The 26,625-nt window shown below is 33.7% G+C and overlaps 1 protein-coding gene across 2 annotated transcripts in view; it reads right to left on the minus strand.

Moving 5' to 3' along the window:
- The window catches only part of BLTP1 (bridge-like lipid transfer protein family member 1), a 216,383-nt gene that overhangs the window by 57,576 nt on the left and 132,182 nt on the right, over window positions 1-26,625 (minus strand). For both annotated transcript variants that reach the window (XM_082606819.1, XM_082606818.1), the window contains exons 46-54: window positions 24,638-24,813; window positions 18,572-19,278; window positions 17,898-18,143; window positions 17,301-17,394; window positions 15,065-15,115; window positions 10,668-10,874; window positions 8,972-9,210; window positions 4,281-4,525; window positions 2,039-2,144 (exon numbers count right to left, since the gene is read on the minus strand). In XM_082606819.1, the coding sequence (XP_082462945.1) occupies window positions 2,039-2,144; window positions 4,281-4,525; window positions 8,972-9,210; window positions 10,668-10,874; window positions 15,065-15,115; window positions 17,301-17,394; window positions 17,898-18,143; window positions 18,572-19,278; window positions 24,638-24,813 (2,071 nt within the window). The remainder of the gene's footprint in view (window positions 1-2,038; window positions 2,145-4,280; window positions 4,526-8,971; window positions 9,211-10,667; window positions 10,875-15,064; window positions 15,116-17,300; window positions 17,395-17,897; window positions 18,144-18,571; window positions 19,279-24,637; window positions 24,814-26,625) is intronic.

The following is a 26,625-nucleotide window of genomic DNA, read 5'->3' on the forward strand; positions in this document are numbered from 1 at the left end:
AAAGATAAGGGAACATCTGTGCTCCATGAGGCCCTGGGCCAGCTGGATGATATGTGATTTACATTTCAGCTATTTTCCTAGGGTTCATGCTGTCTCTACAGTCAGGAAGGAATGGTTCAGGGAGCAGATCTAGCCACTAAATGACTTTGGCATCATTATCGGATTTCTCTGTTCTTCACAGTGATTAGCTAGCCTTCATGGTTAGAATATTAATTTCCAGTCTTCTTTTCCAGTTCATTATTCACAGACCTAGGGATACACTTTACTTATAACTCCTAACTGAATGTAATTCAAAGGTTAAGAAAAGCCTTTCTTTTTCATCAAAACCACTTTGACAGCTTACAGTACCAGACTAATACGAGGAACTCTATAATCCTAGCTTCTTACCGTAAGAGATACAAGATTAGTTAATGGAAAAGTCTGTTTGTTTTTTAGTTATACATATTCAGCAATAGCAGTCTTGAAAATACTCTTTAAAACTCATAAAAATTTACCAACTTGAAATATTCTTTACTTTCACATTATAGACAATGTTCTAATGTGATATCAACCAGGTAAATGGGCCACATTAAAACTTCTGTATGGTCTCCAAGTAGAGACACCTTCAGTGGCAGAAGAGGCTTCTGCTATGTATTTATCCCTCCCTTAATGGTTTGTATTCAACCGTTTTTAGAAAAATTCCAAGACTACCAATTGATCTGATTTTTATATTAACTTGTAAAATTCTATAGCTCTGCTAGGCTTCTTCAATGTGATCATTAAGTAGCTTCCTGACCTCAGATACAACCAGAACCAACCCATGAGAACCAGGAAAATCTCTTGCTCACACAGCTGCTACATAATTTAATTCCCTAATCCATGTTCTGTCCTCCTTCAGGGCCTTATCAAATACTGGTCCATAAGCTCTGCCTGAATCTTCTCTACTTCTCCTTTCTTGCCAAATGAGGCTTCACTTGTGAGGTTTTGAATATGACTTCCTCTGTGAAGCCTTTTCTGATTCCTTAGACTACATTAGTTTCTCCTTTGACACAGACATAGCACCTTCTTCTTGTCATTCAGAGAACTCATCACAATTATAATATACTATCTAGATACTCAATAAATTTGTAAAATGAATGAATTTATCCATCAACATGGAGGAGTCTCCTCTTGATGCCAATTTATAGATGAGGCTTAACTATTATTTTAACATGATTATATTCATACTGACATATTCAACCTCAAGAACTGTTATACAGTCAACTTGTTTTCCACCCTAATGCCTCTTAATACTTTACCTTGTGAATCAAAAATCAATTAATTGTTTAAATCAAACATATTTCCAGTTAAAATATAAAATAGTGATTAAGAAGCTCACTTATAATCTGATCTTGAGGAATAGCAAAAATATAATAAGGGTTGCTATAGACAATTTACCATGTGGCCAGCATACAGTCACCAGCTGATACAGATTAAAATCGAAATCTTAATACTGATCTAAATTTTGTTCCCAAATGATTAAGATTAGTTTAGTTAACAGACACACACTAAGCTTTTTTTTTTTTTTGGAAGGGAAGCATAAGGGAGCTTTGTTTAATTTATAAATTGTAAATGCATATATTACATATGACAAAAGTAATAAGCAAAAGAATCTGTAGGTGAGAAAGCCATAAAAGGAATGCAGAATTTTTAGGGAGTTACTCAACAATTTCATCCAAATGATAGGATCGATACTCATACATACCACTGGTACATGGACCATCATATAGCCAATGAGAATAAAAACCTGTTGTATAGGGCCTCCCTGGTGGCGCAGTGGTTGAGAGTCCGCCTGCCGATGCAGGGGATACGGGTTCGTGCCCCGGTCTGGGGGGATCCCATATGCCGCGGAGCGGCTGGGCCCGTGAGCCATGGCCGCTGGGCCTGTGCGTCCGGAGCCTGTGCTCCGCAACGGGAGAGGCCACAACAGTGAGAGGCCCGCGTACAGAAAAAAAAAAAAAAAAAAAAAAAAAAAAAAACCTGTTGTATGTTCTGCACTGTAAGTATCAAATCATCTTACCAGAAACTTTTTGTATTACTTCATTAACTTCCTTCATGAACACTTTCTGTACAAATACCAAGTGGTTTAGAAGATCAGTTGTAAGGTTATGTTCGAAGGAGCCAACCTGCCAAACAAAATCAGAATATTAGATTAACATACTGACTATATTAGTTTAAAATACATCTCACATAAGTCATCCCAAACTCTGAGGAAAAACAATTATCTACATGCTATTTGAAATGAAAATACTGAAGAAGGGTTAAAAATATTCCCCAATACTCTACTGGCCTGACATTGTTATGAGCTATTCCCCCCATATTTTAAAATAACAGTAGCCAATAAGGTATGGGAAATCTTTTGAAAATGAATGAAAATTATACTCTATGTAACTTGCTGATTGCAAAATTGAAATTTTATGTAGAGTAATATTTATTTTTAATGACCACTGTTGTAGAGTTAGAAAGATGGACCAGTATAAATGAAAGTAAATGTATTTACTCATTCAAATATTTATTGACCATCTGCATTAGGTGCTAAAGATACAGCTGTGAATAAAAATAACAAAATTATGGCTCTCATGAAACTACACTTGAGCAAATTAGCAAATCAGATCTACTAAAGTCAGCTTTACTATAATACATGTCCCATAATTAGTATAAAGCCCAAAATTTCTGGCAAGCATTAGTTAATAAACAGATTAAATAGAAACCCGGCCCTAAATGGAGTTGAGTTTTATATTAACAATGAATTGAAACATCCTTATGAGTAAGGCAAATGCTTCAACATTTGTCACTTTGATAGTGTCCATATTTTGATCAAAAGTTAACAGCAAAAGAGATGTAGCAGTCTTTTCTTAGGTGAGAAGTCACATAAAGTCTAAGTTTCACTGGGCACTTTTATTTTATATATAGTAGTATCAAATGGGCAAAGATGATTTTCACATGTGTCTACTTTAGGCCATAGTTAAATGGGCAACTCTCAGCGAGATGCAACTTTAGATTCTTCCGAATGTTTGTAATTAACTGCATTCTTAGTAAATCTGGGATGGTGTTCTGCCCCAATTACAAACTTTATACCTTTATAATAGCTAATACTAGTAAGGAACTATGCAATATACTGCATTTGATTTGTTTTATTTTCTGTCAAATGAAGCATTAATAATAGTATTGCTAAACTACAGTCTGGGACACTTATTTTTCAGTGTAGAAAGCACAAATGAAATATGCTTTATAATCCACCTTTAAGTAAATATTTGACTTCTAGCATCTTGTACACGAGAAGTTCTAGGACAAGCAGAGTCTAAAGAAGGTAAACTAGATTTAAATATATGCTACTTAGCTGTAATATTTCTAGAAAGACGCCAAAGAGCATTCTTATAGGTCCTTCAGATTCTAGAGGATAAAATTTATAAAACAAAGAGTTGGAAAATTGATTTTTGATAAGGTTGCAATTGTTTCTGACAAACTGACAAAGTAATCTGAGGGACGAGCACACTGTGTGACTCCTACATCTCTCATTTGATAGTTGGGAGACTTAGGGAAAGTTATTTAATCTCTCTAAATTTGATTTTCTACTATAAAAAATTAGGATGATAACAAATGGCCTACTTACCACAAATCAAATGAAAACATATCCAAATGCTTTTTAAACTTGTGATAATTGTACAGATATAAAGGGAAAAAATAATGATGGAATCATGTATGCTGGCTTTCAAATTCCCTTAGTAAAGAAACTAGTCTGTGAATCTGCTTGTAATTATTTTATGTCTGTATGACCTTTATATTGTTAATAAATATGTATACCTGGATGAATCATGTAACCTCTCTAATGGCTCAGTTTCTTTACTTGTAAAATGAGAATAAAATATCTACCTCAAAGGATTGATTTAAGGATTGTACAAGTCAATGAATATGAAGCACCTGACAAATGTTAGATACCCTTAGCGTTTTTATAATCAAATGAATCACGAAAATATTGTAGAGATGCATGTGAAACCCAATATAATAAATTTGAATTCAAAGATGATTAAAACAAGAAAAAAAAGCATGTTTAAATAAAACTATAAGGAGAGAGACACAAACACACATGTGTACGTACGTACACACACACACACACACACACACACACACACCAAACAGAGTACAAAATTCTGTAGGAATAAATGATTTGATGATTTTTTGGATCACTACATACTTTGGTACAACTAAAATTTGAAGGCTCCTAAATTACAAAGAGTAAGAAGATTAAAAAGTGAACTTACTTCTGCCACACAACGTAGATAATTTCCCTGTAAATAGTACCCTTGTTTAGAAGGCAGTTCATCTATACTCCACACCTGGTCTGAATAACTATCATGCTCTTCCATTATATATTTCCCTGACATAGTAACAGGAGGAAGGTTAAGACTGGCAGAAGGAGGAATGGTTGACATATCTGTGGCAGAAACTTTTGAAGTAAAACGCAATCTGTGATTTGGCAGCTCAAATGTAAACCTGGTCTGTGCACCTGTAAGAAATAAGGAAAGTTACTGTTTGTTGTTCAGGTGCTCATTCACTCATTCATTCCTTACTTTGTTCAATAGATGGTGTCTATAAAAAAAAGTATGCATTTTCCAAACCTACGTTGAAAGATATGAGGATATTTTAAATTTGCTTATAAAATATTTCCCATCTTTAAATATATGTATGGTTACTATAAAGCATCAGCCAGTATTACTAAGCCAGCAAATATCATTTATTAAGCCTACTAGGTGCCCAGCATTGTGTTAGGTGCTAGAGAAACACCTGTAAATGTTCTCTTTATTTCACATAAGGTAGAAAAGAAATTGCCTTTATTATGAAAGAGTTAAAACAAGAGAAATTAAAGTGCAAAACAAAACAAAACAACAGCAATCCACACAGTGTTTTATTCACAGAGAATAGTTAGCAGTTGATAACTTGCCTCTTGATCCTGACTCAGTATGGAAGGAAACAGTGAAATTGTCAAATCAACTAAATTACACTCAATGAAAACATTCGTCAAGTATAAAATTTTACAAACACATGTATCTTTGACCTTAACAATAATAATGGGACCATACTCCAAATAAGAATATGGTATGAGTTTTAGTTTACTGTTGGTTCTAAACACTTAAATCAACAATTTGGCATGTAGTTGTTCAAACAATTATAAATACACAACCTGTACTATTTATTCAGGCCATATTTCTCCAACTATTTATTGAGGGCATTAAGGCGTAGCAGAAACCTTGTTAAAATCAAGATCTATTATTGCCTATTACATATACTGTCTAATGTATATGTGCATGTTCCTTTCCAACCAATCAAATCTACTGATACTGTTCTATACATAAGCAATTCTCTCCACTCAAACATTAAACAGCCTATTTTGCCTACACTTAAAATTTATTATATGTTCCTAGTATTCTCGATTGTGCCAGAAGTAATTCTCTTTCTTCCACAAACTAATTAAAGGTCACCTCCTATATGTCACTTTCACTATATTCACTCATTATACAGTAACGTTTATACTTGGAATGAGTTATCCATAAACAGAAACATGCTCTCTCACCAACTGGTGCAACCGTGAGAGGCCAGATAGGTCACAACTGCTCTGATCTCCTCTTACTCACCACTCCAGCCAGGCAGAGTCATTGACTATGGCTTGCAGGCTGCAAGGGGTGCGGGCTGCCCTCCACAGTAGCTACCACTACTATTACTACCACCAACATCACCAAATAAAAACACAGACTGAAGTAATACTAGGCCTCAGGTCATCCCTTACCACTAGTATAACCTTTTTTTTTCTACTGTTTTTGTCCCTTTCCTTTATTGCAAGAAGAATTATGGGTTGTTATCTGACTGGATATTTGACAATATGTTTTCTTTGCTCCTAAATATTCATATCTTCCTAGTTCCAAACTGACTATTCGGCTTTTGATTTGCTGCTTCTGTTGACTCTTCTATTTCATGGATACCCTGAATAAACAGACAAGAAGAGCCATTTAGCCCAATACCTGAAGGCCCAACACTTCTGACTCTGCCAAATATGGAAATTCACTTTAAAGTGCTTCTGTTTCTGATAAGAAAAGATGTTCAGAAAAATCCCTCTCAATAAAGAAAACCTAAAATGCTAGAGAGCAGAAATAAATACATACACATACATACAAAAATACATACATGTATGTATTCACATATATGTATATGTGTTTTTTTAAAATTATTAATGTAATTTATCATGTTAATAAAATAAAGGAGAAAAAATATTTTAATTTCAACAGATACAGAAATAAGTATCCAATAATAAGTATTCGCCAATCATTCATAGAAACTCTTAGCACACTAGGAATAAAAGTAATTTATCTTGACCTGATAAAAATAACCCAGCAAAAACCTACAGCAAACATCATATTCACTGGTGAAATATTAATTCCCTTAAAAAATGTGAGTAAAACAAGGATGCCAACAGTACCCCTTTTACTGAACTTGGTAGTAGAGACACAGTAATATAAGAAAAATAAAAAGGCATAGACTGGAAAGGAAGAAACAAAAGTATTATTTGCACATGGTATGAATATCTACTTAGGAAACTCCACAGAATCTCATTAGCAATAATAAAATAGTTAAATATGGTTGCTGAGTATAAGATTAACATCAAGTGCATTTGTACATACCACCACTAGTTTAAAATGCTATTTATAAAATATACCATTTGTAATAACAACAATAACATAAGGTGCCTAGGTATCTAAGTAAATAAACATATCTTGCAACAGATACACAAAAACCTTAAGTTGAAAAATTTAAACTTTATAGAAAAACGTTGAAGAAGATCTAAAGAAACAGAGAGATAGACATATGCAGGAATAAGAAGGTTAAATACTATGTCAGTTCTCAATATCAATCAATATTTTTAATTCTCCCCCAAGTAAATCTATAGATTCAACTCAATTTCTATGAAAATCCAAACAGGCTTTTTCAAGGAACTTGGCAAACTGATTCTAAAATGTATCTGAAGGAGCAAATAAACAAAAATAACCAGGACAACTTCTAAAAAAAGGAAAAGTCAAGTATCAGTATGACACTGGTGCAAACAGGCCACTGAGGCACAATAGAGTTCTCTGAAATAGACCCCCATATACATAAACACTTAATAGATGATAAAGTTGGATTATCTATCACTGAAAAAAAGAACAGATTAGTCAATAAATGATGCTGAGGTAACTGGTTATGCATACTACTCCATACCAAACTGAAGAAAAAACCAGTCAATTCCTTACAGATTAGGAACTTAAATGTGAAAAGCAAAACTTCAAAATGTTTAACAGTAAATATGAGAGAATCTTCTCATGATCCTGGGAACAGAAGGATATAAAAATTTATATTTTTATGTCTTCTTCAAGACATAAAACTACACAATTAAACAAGAAAATATTAATGCAGTTACATTAAAATTAAGAGTATATGTTGATCAAAAGACCAAAAAGTGAAATAAGCCTCTGACTGGGTAACAATATATGTTGAACATATAACATCAAAGGTTTAATATACAAAACATACAAATAATTTCTGTGAACCAAGAACAATACAAATGACTCAATGGTCAAATGGACAGAAAACAAACAAGAACCATCAACAGGTGTTTCATATAAGAAAACATATAAGGACCCCTTAATCATATTTAAAAATTGAGATCCATTAATAACTACAGAAACATAAATTAAAGTACAATGAGATACCGTTCCACATTTACCAGACAAGCAATAATTTTAAAGTCGATAATACCAAGTGTTGGCAAAGATGCAGAACAGTGGGAACTCCAATCTAATACTGATAGGAGGGTAAAAACTGGTGGACACAAGCACTAAGGAAAACAGTTTTATATTTCCTAGTAAAGTTGAAGATGCATTTACCCTATAATCAAGCTGTATCACTCCTAAGTAAATATCCTTGAAAAACTCTTGCACATATGTACCAGAAGATGTGTATGAGAACAAACGTAATAGCAAAAAATAGAATGAGGCAAAGGTCCATCAATAGTGGAATAGATAAATAAATTGTGATATAGTCACTTAACGGACTACTATATTTCACTGAAAAATGAATGAACCAAAGATACATGGATGAATATAAATAAATCAAAGAAAATGTGCAATAAAAAATTCCAAGTTAAAATATACATTAGTGGGACTCCATATGAATAAAGTTTAAAACAGGCTACAACAAAATTGGTCATTTGTGAGTATATGTCTCCGTAATAAAACTATAAAGAAAAGCAAAGCAATGGAAAACACAAAATTCATGATAGTGATTATTAACCAAGCACTCATGGGGACTATTACCTGGTAGTAATAATATTCATTGAAGGAGCCTTCAAAGTACTGGTAATGTTTTAATTCTTAGGATGTGTAATCGGTGGGTGAGTTTACAGTTCTATAAACTGTGTGAATGTAACTGACATACTTTTGTATACATGATACATTTCAGAATAAAAATACAACAGCAAAGTGCTTTTGGAGAGGATATATAAGGATCACAAAATCTTATAAAAATAGCTATTTTGAAGAAGTCAAATAACCTCTGATTTAAGCTAGATGTACTCAACGTGAAAATAAACCAAGTTATTTAGGCTATAAGAACCTAACAATGTAGAAATGTATCCAACTTGTAGAAATGTATTCAATTCAAGTTTAAGTTGGAAATGGTTTCTAAAGACTGGATAACTCTAAAGAGTTCAAATGAAAGCAGGGTCCATGCTGGTCATTCAAGGAAGTGTATTGCTATTTTTACTTGACTGAATGAAGAACATCATTAATGAAATTTAAAAGTGTTTTGATTAAAATTATTTAAATTTTCATTAAAAATCTATAAAACTAAATTTGTTTCACCAAAATATTACTGATTTCTTAAATCAGTCATAAATTTTAAGAATGAATTCAAACTTCAATGTTACCTGTCATTCCATGACTTCTCATTCTTCCCATCTTGTATTCTGCTTTCAGAGATGGTAAAAGTGCTGCTCCAATGGCTATACCATCTAACATGGTGCTGAATTTAAGGACAATAGGCTTCTTCTCTAAACCTTCTGGTAGCTGAGGAAATTCATTTGTTTCAATAGGAGTTTGATTAACACTTGTTGGGGTTTTTTCAGAAGGTAGGGGGGTTGCAATATCTTCTTTTACAGGCTGTGGGCTATAGAGCAGAAAAAAAAAGTTTAAAAAAGACAATTAGAACAGCAACTAATAAAATTTAAATTGTATAAAAATAAAAATTGTATAAAAATGGTATTCTCAATGTAAAAGATCAAAAATAAACTATGAACAGATGTTTTCTTTCTAATACCAGATCATATTAAGACTTCCTCAGAACAGCCATTGAAAAATGATGATCTAGAAAAGTAAACAAGATGAAGTAATAACAATATAAACTGAATGTTACACTGCCAAGGCCATTCACATCATTAATGTGAAACTGGAGGTTTGTCTGATTCCAAATTCCATGACTCAACCATTATGCACTCTACTGTTGATTGTTAATACTATTACTATTACTAGCACTATTAATAAAATAACACCAACACCAACAACAGCAGTAATTATTTGAGTGCTTACTATGTGCCAGGTATTATTCTTATTGCTTTGTGTATTTCATATAATTTATTTATCTCACAAAACCCTTTGATTAGGTACTATTATCTCCATTTTACAAATGAAGTATAGCGAGAAAGTGGTGAAATCAGTTTTGAACTCAGTCAATCTGACTCTAGAGTCTTTTTGTTTTTAACTACTCCACTCCACTGCCAATACATTTTAATAAGGAAAAACTCCTTAGGGTATTTTATAACTTAGGCTCATGTACACATTCTGGATTCCATACTCCACTGACAGGAGAAACATGTTTAAATTATTACTACTTAGTCAACCAGACATGAATTAATATTACATCAGAATTAAAGATCTAAATAGGACAACTGGAAAAATCACTGCTTTAAGACACTGTCAAAATACACACTTGTTATTTTCTGCCTTACAGGTTAGGAAAAAGGAAACATACAAGACAACTTTTTACCTTTTACTTATATTTTTATTAGTTATTAATTAGCTATAACTTTGGAGACCAGGAAGAAAGCTTGGCAATGCAGACCCAGGGAATAAAGGTTACTGTGCAAAGGTCCCATTTACTGCCTTTTAAAATATTTAAATGGTATATTCAAATCCTGCCTTGAACCATGTACAATAATCTCACATAGAGGTCAGCACAAAACCACGCATGGGACATAAATGGCCACTGCAACTTTATAAATCTATGCACTCACAAATTTCAGTGAGTTCAAAGTAAAGAAATATTGCTACAATCCTAGAATTTGCCTTTTATTAGTAACATGTTATAACGTCCACTAATCTCTAGGATCTCTTAAGCTTTACTGATGCAATATGAAAGACTGACAATTGCATTTGTGACATAGTACTTTAATAATATTCAGAATATGATTCTCCCACAATCATGTTTAGCTACTTTTCACCTGCCCCACTATCCATAATAGTCACTACTTAGATGTAACCTTCTGTCTTCCTCCAAACTATTGTTAACACAGCGAAGAATGACATGAAATACTATATAGAATCACAGATCTTAAATAAATAACTTACACTGTAGAAGGTTGTCTGATGAGATCTGATATCTGCTTAGATAGTTGGTGAGAACTTCGAACCATCATGCTGTGTAAGGTGGCAGGGTGTTGGGGAATGTTGATGCTGATAGCTCCTACTTTGAACACCGCGGCATTGTTAGTCTTCAACCCCCTCTGGGCACTGTAGAGGGCTTGGGACTTGGCAATACTACATTTCACTACAGTTCTAATTAAAGAGAAGGAGGATCATTAAAATATGGCCAAGTAAAGAGAAATTTTGAAAAAGTATTTTGAGAGCAAGACAAATGTTTTTAAATCATTCAATGAAGTAAATTCCAAGATTTTTCATGAATTTAAATCACACTAAAGAAATAATGTTTTCTAAAAATATGGACATACATTTTATACTGAATATTATTCTGTTTAATAAAGAGCTTACAGAAGAATGTATGTATGTGCTTACATGGAAGAGAATACACTGACATATTACACATATACAACACACAAAATCCCATTTTGATTTTTTTCCCCATTCAGAACTCCATTTTTCTTCAACATATTTTAGGCATCTGTACAACCACTAAGAAAATATAAACAGTGAAAATTAAAAGAAAAGAAACAAACACTCACTATACTTCTTAAAATCTAATCAGCCAAAGAAATTAATCTAACAATCATCTAATATGTTAAAAGAAATTAATGAGAAGGAAGAAATATAACTTGCATTTTCCATTTTTTTTTCAGTGAGTAGCAAAGAAATGATAGAAGTCCAATTCATAATGAGTAACTACTACTTAATTAAAAATTGGTAAGCTTTGCTGGTACAGATATAAAATAGAAATACTGTCTTTCTTGATTTCTTGTTCTTTCTTTCCAATGCCTAGAACAGTGCTTTAAACATGGTAGACACTCACTGAATTTTGTGAAATGAATGAGCAGAAAGAAGTACAGCAGAAGAATGACTCAACACAACTGTGGAATTCCACAGATATCATGTGATAAATCATGTATGTAAAAGCCACGATGAAGCAGTCTTGACACACACAGTGGAAAGGTTCATGTCAATGAACTGCACCACTAAAGGCCCAGTAGTAAAAGGAAAGCTTTTAACATATATGTTATCTTTCAAATGAGCAAAGAATGCTTGACAACAGATTTAGCAAAACACACAAAATGCAAATTTCATATTAACTACATGTCAGTTCACACACATTTATCTCTACTTAGGCTACAGAGGATTCACAGAGAATTTATTTAGTCTCAAGGACCTAAGGAATCATCCATTCATTACATTTAACTTCTATAAGAATAAACCTTGAGAAGCGTAACAGTGGTTCTATTAGAAGTTCTGATTATTTACATAGTGAAATCCAGGTATTATACAAAATTCGAAAATGATTACTAGAGAACTGTATTTGCTTTCTTCTTCAAAGGAAACTATTTCTCAAAGACTATCACTGACTAGAAAAAGAAAAAAGTAATCTATGGAATTGTTCTAGCTAGCAAGAGTATAGATTCTAGGATGCTGACTAGTTACTGAATTTTGAATCTTAACTATTTTAATAAATAAAGCTACTATTTATCATCAATGAGATTCCATTTTAAATTCAATTTCAACATGAGCCAGAACACTCAGATGGTGCTAAAATGCAAAGGGCTTTCTAGTTGTGAACAGTATTCACCTACTGAATGAACCTAAGCATACATTTACAAAGAAGTCTTGTTATCATGACATTCAAGAAATTCTACACCTATCTTATTATTTTACCTTTATAATCTATAGAAGTCTGCTTGAATATTACTTGTGATTATAGACGTATATACACAACCCTTGATTTTCAATTATACACCAAATGTCAGAATAGAAAGCTATGGGGCTGACTGCTCTCCTACTGTAGATCCTACTGTGGTATTTCCAGTGGAAATTTTTTTTTTTTTTAATTTTATTTATTTATTTATTTATTTATTTATTTATTTATGGCTGTGTTGGGTCTTCGTGTCTGTGCGAGGGCTTTCTCTAGTTGTGGCAAGTGGGGGCCACTCTTCATTGCAGTGCGCGGGGCCTCTCACTATCACGGCCTCTCCTGTGGCAAAGCACAGGCTCCAGACGCGCAGGCTCAGTAATTGTGGCTCACGGGCCCAGTTGCTCCGCGGCATGTGGGATCCTCCCAGACCAGGGCTCGAACCCGTGTCCCCTGCACTGGCAGGCAGATTCTCAACCACTGCGCCACCAGGGAAGCCCTCCAGTGGAAATTTTGATGTTAAGGACTTCAGGAGCTCTGTGTTGCCCAACTCTAGAGGGCACCATCACACTGTAGGCTATGTAAATGATGCCCATGACTACAGCGTGAGTAATGTTCCTTGGAGCTAGACAACAGGATAATCCTACACTGATCAAACTGAGACAGACACTGTAGAGGATGTCTGATTAACTCTTGTCAAACTGTACATGTCAAACATGTAAGGAGACCCAGAATGAGGAATTAAACAATTTACAAGCTGCCAATATGAATTATCTATTCATAATTTATCTATTCATAAATTATCTATTCATAATTTCAGATTTATCTATTCATTATTATCTATTCATATATTATCTATTTTAATTCTTAAAAGAGCTGTCACTTAATCTAGATCAAAAAACATGTAGTATACATAAGACTTTTACACAGGAAAGAAGTGGTTGAAGTCTTTTTAAAGAGAAGACTATAAAAACTTGTAGCATGCCAGGCATGCCTCATATATGTAAAAAGTTCATGGCAAGTGACCAAGAAGCTTGGTTCAAGAATTCATTGGCAGTGGTGGTAGGGCAGATCCACTGTGAGCCTGTTATAACCACCACAGTGCCTAATCAGGCAAGGACTTATCTGCATCTTCTTTTTCTTCCTGTGTCCAGGCCACAGGGCCTTTAAAGCAGGCCAGCCATCCTCGTAGTGCCGGTTGAGAGTTTGAGGATTTACTTTGGGGCCTCATTATCGCTACTCTATCTCCACCCCCACCCCACCTCCTTGATCTTGCAGGCCCAGACTTTAAAGGCAGGAAAAGGAGGTAAACTAATTTATGTACCCTGACCCATGCTGCCTGCCTCAGTTCAGTTTTGCCTGGAAATCTCTACAATGTGGACAGAGAGTGTTGGGATCAGGTGTAATTCAGTTAACTATTAAAAATCATTCGAGCTTTCTTTCCCATTTGGCAATTGTACCTTACGTGTTAACTCTCTCAGCAGGAAGGTCTAAAAAATGAGGGAGTGGTCCTATAAGTGATATTATGACAGGAACTACCTCTCACTTGCTTACTGTTGCATCTCTGAAACATAACACAGTGAGCAGGCCATAATATGCAACTAATAACCTAATTAGTTGAGTGGATAAAGATGTGATCTTCAGCCATTAAATAGCATCCTCTCTAAAGTCATACAGTACTGATTTTTTTTTTATTATACATCCAGAGAACTCAGTGATAAAAAAAGAGAGAAACAATAAATCTTCTCTAGCTACTATAACTTCTAAAGTGGAATTAGCTATTTTTTCTATACCTTAGAGTGGTTTCCAAAAACAATCAATTTTCTAATTTAATATTAGTGCATTTATTCTTTTTTAGTACTTCTAGTTGGCTGATGAAGTGACATAGATCACAGATAATCCCAACAAAGGGTTGCTGACTGATGATATTTTGACTATGGCTTATTATCAATACGCAATGAAACAAATCTCACCAGGTATTGATAATCTTACCAGCCTGGAACAAAATATGCAGATTCATCTATTTATTCAGCATACTGAAATTTTATAGAAAAGGCTGAAAGAAAATATCAGTCCTAAGTAACATACTAAATTGTCATGGTGGTAAGACTCATGTGACAAGTATTTAAATATATCACTACCACAAAACATCAGATATACACAGGCCAAATCAAGCCGGTCAAAATACAAAAGGATACACAGTAAAAGCCATACATAAAAGCTGACAACAGAGCAGTGAACTCTCTCCATCTTAAAGACAGAATTATTATAAGGTTGACCAATGTAGATATTTTCATATATTAGTGTTTTAATAATTAGTTTTGCCAATTTGTGAAAACTCATTTGCAAAGTTAAAAATTTTAGCTTCTATTATCACATCAAACGTTAACAAGGGTTTGTAACAGGTCTTAAAAAAGCACAAAGCAACACACAACTACAGTGTTACAATCTTTCAACAATAAAACAAGGTATGAATTACCAAAAAGGTAGTCCTTACCTGTGTATTTTCCTTGAAAATCAGTAAACTTTAATCTACAAAAGGATCTATATTAAAGCTACAAAATAATAACTACATACTTTCACAGCCATGCAGATAATCTAAATATTTTATCTTTAAAACTATTCAATACTATGTTAATCACAAAGTCCATGAAAAAGAATAATAATGACATACAGAAACTCTTGTTTGGCTGTGCTTGTAGGAGATGTAGGAAAATCCTCCAGTCTACAGATGAAGATTCAAGAGAAAGCAGGAAAACAAAAAGGAAGCAAATAAACATTCATGCATAAATTACTGACAATATGAGCAATCATTTGGAAAGCTTTTATTTTCCATTTTTAAAATTTTCAAGAACCTTTTCAACTATTTTTTTAAAGTTCCATTTCCTTTTAATTGAAACTGGAAGTGAAAAGCCAAAGAATAAATCCAGAAAGTCTTAACACTACTAGAGTTTGGCAGTGAGTAATTAATAACTTTTATTTTTTTAATGAAAAAGTTAAGGGATCTTGGCTTCAGATTTTTTTTAAAGGCAAGAATTATCAACTAATACTTTTTTAAAAAAATCAATTTTATAAATATGTTTGCAAATTTAGAGACTATTTGAAGCCCTTAAGAGATAATAGATAATGGAGATAAGAGGTTCAAGAGGATAGAGTAAATAAAACCCACGAGACAGCTAAAGAAATTTTTTTTTTTTTTTTTTTTTTTTCTGGTACGCGGGCCTCTCACTGTTGTGGCCTCTCCCGTCGCGGAGCACAGGCTCTGGATGCGCAGGCTCAGCGGCCATGGCTCACGGGCCCAGCCACTCCGTGGCACGTGGGATCTTCCTGGCCCAGGGCTCAAACCCATGTCCCCTGCATCAGCAGGTGGATTCTCAACCACTGTGCCACCAGGGAAGCCCTGTTGTACTTTTGAATAGGCCAAAGTGACCATAATACTTTAAATTTAGACTCAACAAAGGAATCATGAAACCCAAGGTCTATGGTGACTTCCTGCAGTAGCATCATAGTGAGGTAGAAGGTGCAGAGGTTCAGGCATCTCTTCTTACTGACTGTATGACTTTAAGCATTTTAGGAAAACACTTTGATATTTCCGAATCTCGATTTACTGTTCTGTAAAGTGGGGATAAAACACCCCAGTTAACAGGACTGTGGTGAGGATTAAATAAAATAATGTATTGGAGGCTCCAGGTCCATGATAGATAACTCCTTTAGATGGTAATTATTACATAATAATACCCCTCTCCTCCCATACTGAATGATCAGAAAAGATATTTTCTCACAACTACTGGAATTTCCTGGTCTTTAGAAAGACTGCTTAGGACATGTGATCTGGACCATTTAGGCAGCTATAATGAAATATACTCTTTGGTTCTAGATATACAGTCTTGCCTCAGCAAGACTTAGACCTCCATTTCATCCATCCATTTTATGTTCCCCAAGACAGTCATCACATTACCCATGTTTGAAATGTTATGAATAGACCTGTAATGAGTCAAAGTACAACTAATATTTAATATTTATAACATTGAACCAAATCCTCTATTTATCAGTATTTAGCGTGATAGATGCTTTAAGGGACAATAGTAGGACATTAACTAGTTATAATATTAAGAATGAGCAAATCCTCAAAATCTGACCTAAATTATCAAAATACATTTTGTAGTTATAGCATAAAAGTGCTCCACTGAAAGGAAGTTAGGAATGAAGTTTTATACTCCCAAGTGTATGAGCAAAGTCAACAGTTAAATGTATTGACAACCAAATAGTGATCTAAATATCATGTATAAAGGTAATCATTATCAGAACAATTTTGGACAGACCCACAAATAGAACATATAAAGAAAAGGTGAGAGCAAAGAGTCAAAAAAAAGCAATATGGAATGGTATACTCACTACAGAAAGCTTACCTCTACTATTAGAAGGGTCTCACAGGCTTTATTGTTAAATTCTTTAAATGAAAAAATGGCAAGATAAAGTTTGGAAACCCAGCATGAATATGGGTAATGATTAGTTAGAATAAGATCAAGAGACAGTCTATATTCTCTGACTATAATTTTGTTTTAAACACTTAACTATTTGAATTATGTGAGCTTTTGCATCTCATATGTTTAACTGAAATTTGCATTGTAATCATTTTTCCTGTCACACAATCTTAAAATGCCCCGGGAGTCAGTTTTTTAGGGTGGAGGGGTGGCAGTAGGCCAATTTTAGAAAAGGAATAAATAAGTTTTCTGAGAACATTTCATTTGTGATGTTCTTAGTGACAGAATCACAGTGTCTGGCAACATTAAGTAATATAAATCTCAAAACTTAGTAGGTACGGGATTCATCCAATGAATTTTAAGTTTCCTGTAAAACTGTAACAAATAAGTTTAAGAGAATAGTAAAAAAAAAAAAAACACACTTACTGTATATTTGGTGTAATCCCTTCAAGCAGCACAATATTGACCCCACCAATATGAGCAGTGGCACATGTCTCAGTCATCTTTTGATGTAAAACATCTTAAAATGTGAAAAAAAAAAGTGTATGAATTTTGGAAATAGAGTTGCACTTCATATTAAAATGTCATTTTATTCATAATATGTTCAATGACAAAAGATAACTTTAAAGGTACAATGAAATTTAAACTATTTCCAAACGAGTTTTTAAAAAATTTCCTTGAAGATTTTTATTTCTATGCACTCACATATACATATGTATTATATGTCAAAACTGGAATGATGCTGAATATGTAGTTTAACATGCCATTCATGCACTAAAGAGCCTAATGACATTAAACAGCCTAAGGACATTTTAAATCTCAGAAGTAAACCTTGGCACAGAATACTTACAAGAATTTTAAAAACGTTAAGAATAAGAAAAAGAAACTATATACATGAGCACTCTTGATCTGTATAAATGGGAAGTTCCATTCTCTGAAGAAAAATTGCCAAGTAGGAATTTGTGAGACATGGCACTGGCTTTCTTCAGAAAAAACGCACCCCAGGGTTAGAGTGTCACCTGCCTTTCATTTTTTCCTTCAGTGTGAAACTGCCATGGATCCTCTTCAGCTCCGACTCCATGGTTAGCCCACCAATGTCGGCCTCCAGGTGTGTGCGGCTCACCATGCCAACCCCAAACACTATTAGAGTGACGTGCTGGGGCTCAGCAGCTGCCACACTGCGCTTCCTCTGCGTCCTCGTCAAACTGTTCTTGTCTTGTTCATTCTCAAACACAACTTTACACGTTGGCTCTGTAGGGCTCCGGACTCCTTTAAGTGAACAGAAATATATAGGTTTAGACGTGAAAACTGCAAAATGGAAGGACATCAGCTGACCTTTCTTTCCTGCACATTCCAAACTGGCCCTCTTTGTCGTCTTCCCCACCAAAATGATTTCTTAAATTTTTCAACATTTTCCCATGGTCATATTTGAAAATAAATAGTACAGTCAGGTGTTTGAAAGCAGGTCTGTGTGAATTCTTTAGGAGCATACTGTGTAAGGGTTAGGAAGGATGGGAAAAAGGGGTAGCAGAATATCTGATCTCCATCACTATTTTCTCTCCTTGGGTGACCGCCAATTTCTTTGCATTTCAATTATCCAATTATAACATTAAGAAAACATGATGAATAAATTTGTCTTTTTTAGTATTATTGCTATTCTAAACGGAAAAAATTTTAAATATAAAAATATCCATTACCTGCTGGTCCAAATGTTTCTGAAGATTTTTCCAGTATTCCTGTTGGATCAGAGATAAGTGAATAGAAGTTAAGCAATTTATACATATTCTGCCAGCACTCAGCTGAAGGCTCACTTTGTTCTGACACTGTAATTGAGTCAGAGTCATCCATATGGATAGTCATATGATCCGCCACGTCTTTTGAACCCTTCCTAGACACTTTTGAAGTTCTTCTTTCAGATCTTCCTAATGAATTTTTGTTTCGAGACTCCTTTTTGTTGTTCTCATTGTTGGTCCGTTTGTTCTTTGCATTATTTACTCTATTGCCACCATTAAGACTTCCTCTAGAACTGCGGCTGAAGTCAGATGAGCGAAAATCCCGATGTTTTCTGGTTTTGAAGGTAGGCGTTGGAGAAGCTGATCCAGCTGTATATCTGCTAAGTTTAATGTCAGTCTGAGTCGCTTTGATGTCATCTATCATCGTACTAAATTGATGAATAAGACGAACTAAAGCCATATCTACATGCTGGCTTATTGACTGACAGGAAATAGTAAAGTTGCAGTGAAAGGTATTGTAATAACGCTTATTGAGATCATGAAAAGAAAGAGCACTGGTAGAGTTCTGAGGGGTGCACACAGACTTTTCCATTACAACAGCGCTGATGCTAAAGGTTTCCAACATCAATGCTGGTTTGAACTCAAGTGGAGGAAGATTCACATGGCCTTGCCTAAAAATGTGGAAAAAAATGAAAAAAGAAAATGACAAGGTTTTATTTCTTTTTCCCCAGAACCACACAATCTTTATTAACTTGTTAGCAAAATAATCTCTAAGGTGAAGAATAAGCCATTTAAATAATTTTAAGTAAGAGATCAAGTAGAATAAGTTTTTCCAACTTTTTCATAAGTGGGAAACTGGGCCTTAAGTCTTCCTTCGTGATCTTACTCTATGACTAGTCAAAATCAGACTTAATTAATGATTTCAGTGAAATGGTAAAATAATTTTTCTTGCCATCTGATGGCACACCCCAACGGTATTAGAATTTAAAGTCAATAGTAGGTCAACCAGAACATCTTCCTTAACCATCCTCTACTGTTCTGTTAAATATATGATTTATATATTTAGTTTCTTCACATTTTATATATTTTGATTTGCTATTTGAATTGAAACCCTGCTGGCATATTTTGCCAAGTTGAAAGTGCTAAGAAGAGCAACTGAAACAAAAATGAGAAATGCACACAAGACTTAAAACCTCTATAAAAGTTATTTTGGCAAATCCCCTGCATATCTAAAATTTTTCAGGTAGAAATATTATAGACAATTTTAATATTAAAATGTCAAAATATCTCAGATTTTCATAAATCAACTACTAATAACAATAAACCTCAAGCACCAAAATTTTAAAAAGATATTTTTCCCCTCTTCTTCCATGTAAAATATGAATGTGTAGTCATATAGGTTAAATTAAACATAGGATTTTTTTCTATTGGGAAAAAAAACCTCTCCAAGATTCTTTGATATTTTCAATTTGACTTAAAGAAATTATAATTAGAGACTAATAATTCCTTAATGAATACTAGTATTTCGTATTTAATAAGAAAAATTCCACTCTGTGGTATAATTCAAGAAAATGTACAAGCTTAGAGTAAGCCTATAATCAATGCTAAGTGTGCAACCAGAGAAGGAAAAATTAGATTTTGAGAATTAGAAGATATAGAAGAGAGACTCAAAAGAGATTAAAATAATCCAAAACTGCAAAAACAAGAACTGAAAGCATGTAAGCGAGGCAAAAAAGTCTTAAAGAGAGGAGATTCAAGTAAAAGGGGGAAGAAATCTAGCTACATAATGAAGCAGTCATTTAAGGCAAAAGCAGCCACATGGGTAAAGTTAAATTAAATATTTATTAAGCCCTTAACATGTTCACCTATCTTGACTGGAGATAGCAAAGATATAAGGAAACCAATATTTATGAGGACATACTACATGCCAGGACTTATGCTAAATGATTTAATAACTGTTCTGGCTTTATGGTCTAGGAGACTTATACATGTTTATATAAGAAACTATAACCCAATAGTAAGGTACAATAATTAGTAGAATGAACAATGTGCTACAAAAAAAGCCCAGACCAGACTAAAATTAATGACCAGGAAAAGTGTACTGTGACAAAAGTTTCCTAATAAATAAGATCTAAGGTGGAGTTACAGGAGATCTGAGAAATAAAAGCTAACCATGGTGGAGTAATAAGAATATAGAGCATTCAGAGGTGGTGTGATAATAGAAAAATTAAAAGGAATGTTAGGTTCGGCTAGACTAAAGACAGTAAGTTCAAAGTCATTCAAAGAATTTGGAAACATAAGAAGGGAAGTGTGGTCAGATGAAGGTCTGGTCTGTAGCAGTATTATATGGCATTTAGCAGGCCAATAAGTAGGCTGTAAATATAATCTAATATATATAATCATATTATATATAATATAATTATGTATAACCTAATTATATCCGATGATACATATACTATGTGTGTATACATACCATTTTTATATATACATATATTTTTACATATTAATATATATTTATATGTATGTATATATTTACATGAAAGTAGGCTACTGTAAATAGAAATACAAATTTAACTCAGGACTTTAAACTCTAATCCAGGAATGTAAGCAGATATTAATGTTTTGGTGTCTGGATTTGATGATTCCAATGTGAATGGATGCAATTACCATGGTTTATAGTTAAATAACACCAGACCCCAATAACATGGTTCAAATTTTAACTGAAATTTACTGCATAAAGTATAAACTTGCTGCTAGCTCTTCAGTCCACAAATCACTACATAAATAATAGACGTACATCATGATCACTGACCAACCACATCACTTCTGTCAAAGTCTGTCAGTGATTGGTCAGTGCACATTTGTTTTTCATTTCATGCACAGACAGTAAAGCATGTAGTTATATTGCCTCCTTGTGATAAACCCACATGACATTTTACAAAAATGGTTAATTAAAAGGGAACTGGACAGCAAAGATGAAAATGAAGCAAAATAAGATTGTGGTGATGAAATTCAATAAAAAGTAAATGGAAAGTTGCAGGGTATAAAATCAACATACAAAAATCTGTTGTTTCTATATGCTTACAATGAGCCAGCAGAAAGAGAAATTAAGAAAACAATCCCATTTACAATCGAAACAAAAATAATAAAATACTTAGGAATACATTTAACCAAGGAGGTAAAAGACCTGTATACCAAAAACCATAAGACATTGTTGAAAGAAACTGAAGACACAAATAAATTGCAAGATATTCTGTGCTCATGGACTAGAGGAATTAACATTGTTAAAATGCCCATATCACCTAAAGCAATCTACAGATTCAACGCAATCCTTATCAAAATCACAAGGACATTTTTCACAGAAAGAGAACAAAAAACATATATGGAACCACAAAAGACCCTGAATAGTTAAAGCAATCCTGAGGAAAAAAAAAACAAAGCTGGAGGTATCATGCTCCCTGATTCTGAACTATATTACAAAGTTAAATTAATCAAAACAGCATGGTATTGGCAGAAAAACATACATAGATCAATGAAATAGAATTGAAAGCCCAGAAATAAACCCACACATATATGCACAATTAATTTATGACAAAGGAGCAAAAGACAAACAATGGAGAAGGATAGTCTTTTCAATAAATGGTGTTGGAAAAACTGGGCAGTCACATGCAAAAAAAAAAAAAAAAAAAAAAAAGAAAGAAAGAAAGAAACTAGACCACTATCTCACACCATAAACAAAAATCAGCTCAAAATGGATTAAAGATTTGAATGTAAGACCTGAAATCAGAAAATTTCTGAAAGAAAACTTAAGCACTATGATTTCTGATATTGGTCTTTGCAAGATTTTTCTGATATGCCTCCTCGGGCAAGGGAAACAAAAGTAAAAATAAACAAATGGAACTACATCTAAATGAAAAGCTTCTGCACAGGAAAGGAAGCCATCAACAAAAGGAAAAGACAACCTACTGAATGGGAGAAGATACTTGCAAATGATATATCTGATAAGGCGTTAATATCCAAAAAATACAAAAAGAGCTTATACAACTCAATAATTTAAAAAATGATTAAAAATGGGCAGAGTATCTACATAGATATTTTTCCAAAGAAGACATATAGATGGCCAACAGGCGTATGAAAAGATTTTCAACATCACTAATTATTAGAGAAATATAAATCAAAACCATGATGAGATATCACCTCATGTCTGTTAGAATAGCTATCATCAAAAAGTAAGAAATAACAAGTATGGGCAAGGATGTGGAGATAGGGAATCTTCATACACTGTTGGTGGGAATATAAACTGGTGTACCACTATTGAATACAGTATAGAAATTCCTCCAAAAATTAAGATTAGAACTACCTTATGATCCAGCTTTCCTACTTCTGGGTATTTAACAAAATAATACAAAAACACTAATTCTAAGAGATATATTCACCCCTATATTCATCATGGCATTATTTACAATAGCCAAGATATGAAAACAGCCTAAGTGCCCATCAATGGATGAATGGATGAAGAAGATATGGTATACACTCAGACACACACACACACACACACACACACAATAATACTCAGCATAAAAAAAGATGAAATCTTGCTGTCTGCAGCAACATGGATGGAACTTGAGGGCATTATACTAAGTGAAATAAGTCAAACAGAAAGACATACCGTATGATTTCACTTACATGTGGAATACAAAAAACAAATAATAAAATAAATAAACCAAACCAAACAAAAACAAACACCCAGATACAGAGAACACAGTAGTGGTTACCAGAGGGGAAGGGGCTCAGGTAAGGGAGGGGGGAGCAAAATGGGTAAAGGAGATCAAACACATGGTAACAAAAGGAAACCAAACGTTTGGCAGCGAGCATGCTGTAGTGTATACAGAAGCAGAAATGTAATGTTGTACATGTGAAACTTATATAATGTTATAAATCAATGTTACCTCAATAAAAAATAAAGTTTAAAAAAGTAAATGGAGTTATAGAAGAAAACAATTGAGTATGAAAATGTTGACACTTCCACTGTTCTAGAAACTCTAGATATGCAGCTAGAGGAGCTCAGAGAAGGCAAACTTACTAGCATAAAGAGGAAGTGGTCATGGCAAAAAGGATGAAGGTATCCCAGAGAAAGTGATGTGGGCAAAAACCTTTCTAGTGAAAAGAACTAGGGAAGATATTTCATGACACAAAGTGCAAAGGTAAAATGTTGGAAACTGCTGAGAATGGCGTATGACATTTGCTAAGGCACAGAAAAGATGCTCATTCTGTGTTGTAAGTTACATGATGATAAGAAGGTAAGGACTATACAAACTACCCTTTGATGAGTTTTTAAGAAAGAAATAAAACACCTTAATTCTCCATGTTTCTAATGTTTTAAATTGTATGAACAAAATATTAGTTTTACTATATTTTTCATTTTCCTATACATTTATAATAAATAGTAAGAGGCTCTTTTAATATTTTGACAAACATTTTTCCAGGTCACAAAACAAAGGTAATTTTCCCCATTAATCTTTATAATCATTAAGGTCACTTCTGCAGTGTTTCAGCTTGCATGGTCATTATTAATGGTACCACACTATTGTGAAAAGCAAGTCCATACTCTCAGCAAGACTTCTACTCTGTTCCTAATAGAAAATACTACCTGCTACAAGTCAACTCAGAAAGGAGGTTAGGAGTAAGTTCTAAGAATAATATATAAAATTACAATCCATAAGATCATAAAAATTAAACTACTGCAACAGTAAATAAAGTGTATTTATCAACATAAGTGCTTTGGCTGACCCTCATACATGTACTAACATCTTACAAAAATATGCCTAAAAATAGGCCTCATAACCTACTGATAAAATCAACAGGTTTTTAAGGAAATGTGACTACTGTTTCTGTTAAATGGAAGTTATCTTCTCATTATGCTATTAAAATTACTACCGCATCAGCACTGGAAGAAAGCAAAGTTAAAAAAAACAAGTATTATAACTTTTGTACAAAACTTTACATAAAAACAATAATAATGTAAGACACCTTCTTGCTCTTTTGCCTTTTCTCTCTTTGGCTGTGTCTGAATCCACGATATCTGCTCTAAGGCAGTCCAAAGTTCCTGAAAATGAGAGGTGTTCTCCGAAGTACATTCGGTAGCAGAGAGGCACTGCATCCTGTGACTGGATCCCTGTATGACTCAGAAGAGGTTTGAAAACAACCTAAAAAACATAACACATTTATATTACCTCAACTTAACAATTCATCATTTATTGTGGCTTTTTTCTTACACTCTATCTCAGTATATATTATTAACTGTAGTGTGAAGGGGAAAAAAAAGGCCTTGTATAATAAATATAGCTCTAATTTTACTTAAAACTTAACAGTATTTTTGAGCACCTACTATGTGTCACTCATCTTCAAATTAATCATAAGGACAGATGCCTTGATCCTACTTAAGTGAAAGTACAAGGTAAATAGAATTGTGAATTAGTTTAAATCATTCTACTTCTTGCTTTTAAAAAAGGCTTGAATATCTACTGTGTTTCCGTAATAATCTGCTATAAAAGGTTCACAAAAGAGTCTATCAATTTCCTGTGTTAATATAAAAACATTTCATGTTATATTTTTAATATCTGGTCTATTTTTAAGTGGTATCACTTGGTTGCAAAATAACATTTTCTGACAAAGAATTTCCTTTACATTTTAAGTATCATATATGCTATGGAAATATTAATACATCACTCTGGTTAAATCTCTAGTTAACTGAACTTCATAGTTACTAAGAGGTAACCCAAATAGAAGCAACTATATGTGTGCAATAGTAGATCACTATAATCTTTCTGACTACTCCTTCTCTGCTGCATGGGTCCTTTTCCTCCTTCCACATCCTAAATACAGATGCTATATATCCGGTGCTTTCCTTGACCCCCTTCTAACTCTTTCACCACACATTCTCACTTAGTAATCTTTTCCCGAAGCTTAAAAAATCTATCAAAATGGAGAAATGCCATTTATGCAATGAAACTCAAGTCTGCACTTTCACTTGTCTCTACATCATCGCATTTGTTTGTGCTTGGGAAAACAAGCTACCCTTGTGAAAGCATGAAGGCCTAGAATGAGAGAATTCAAACAATTCACCCCTCACTGGAAACTTAGGGAGTATTTTTCTCTCCCTTGTGTATCTGCTTGGCATACGCTTTCTTGGGTTTATTCTTTCTTAGATTTGCTCTTTCATCCTAATGGAAACGCTCTTCCCTCTTTAAGGTTCAAACCATCTTCCACCTTTCCTAATCTTTGTTATCTACTTATGCCCCTTAGTTAATTCTGCAAACCCATCAGGTATTTTGGTTCTTTTCTTTTCCATCCCAGTTTATCATCCTGAATGGCTTCTTTGGCCATGCAGATAACTCAACCAATGCTTTAGTTCCAAAGTTATGTGACTTCCTTTCCCCCCCATAATCTTGCCTTAAACTCCTTTTCAGCAACTTCCAAGACTGTATATTACATTTCATCACCTCATTTTTCTTGCTACATCTGCTTTGGATCAATCCTCTTCTATTCCTATAGCTGAGCTACTAAGGACACAAGAAGTTCTAAATAACTAGACCCTCAGCACTATTTGGCAATCCTTCTGGGGGTCTGGTGGGCTCTCTTTCACATTCACTCTAACCTTTCCATATATCTAAATCACCTTACACAGTTTTTTATTGTATTACTTAATATTAATGTCTCTGGTAGATTTTAGAGTCTTACATGTAAAATAGTATAGTTGTCTCTAAAAATGTGTATTGGATGCTAATAAGTACAATGAATATATATACAGGCCAAAATAGACATAAAAATATTTCTTTTCTCTCTCTCTTTTAAAAAAAAGTGAAAGAATCCCTAAAAACTACTCCAATGTATTAGAGAAGTAAATCTCAAGAAAGTTTAAAAGTGCCTGACACATTTCTTAACATAAATCACCTCCTATTGTGAGAGAAAGTTGAGGCTATCAATTTGCAAACTTACCTGTACAGTTATGAAATGTC

The sequence above is a fragment of the Mesoplodon mirus genome (assembly GCF_964341445.2).
Source record: "Mesoplodon mirus genome assembly, chromosome: 2".
NCBI lineage: Eukaryota > Metazoa > Chordata > Mammalia > Artiodactyla > Ziphiidae > Mesoplodon > Mesoplodon mirus.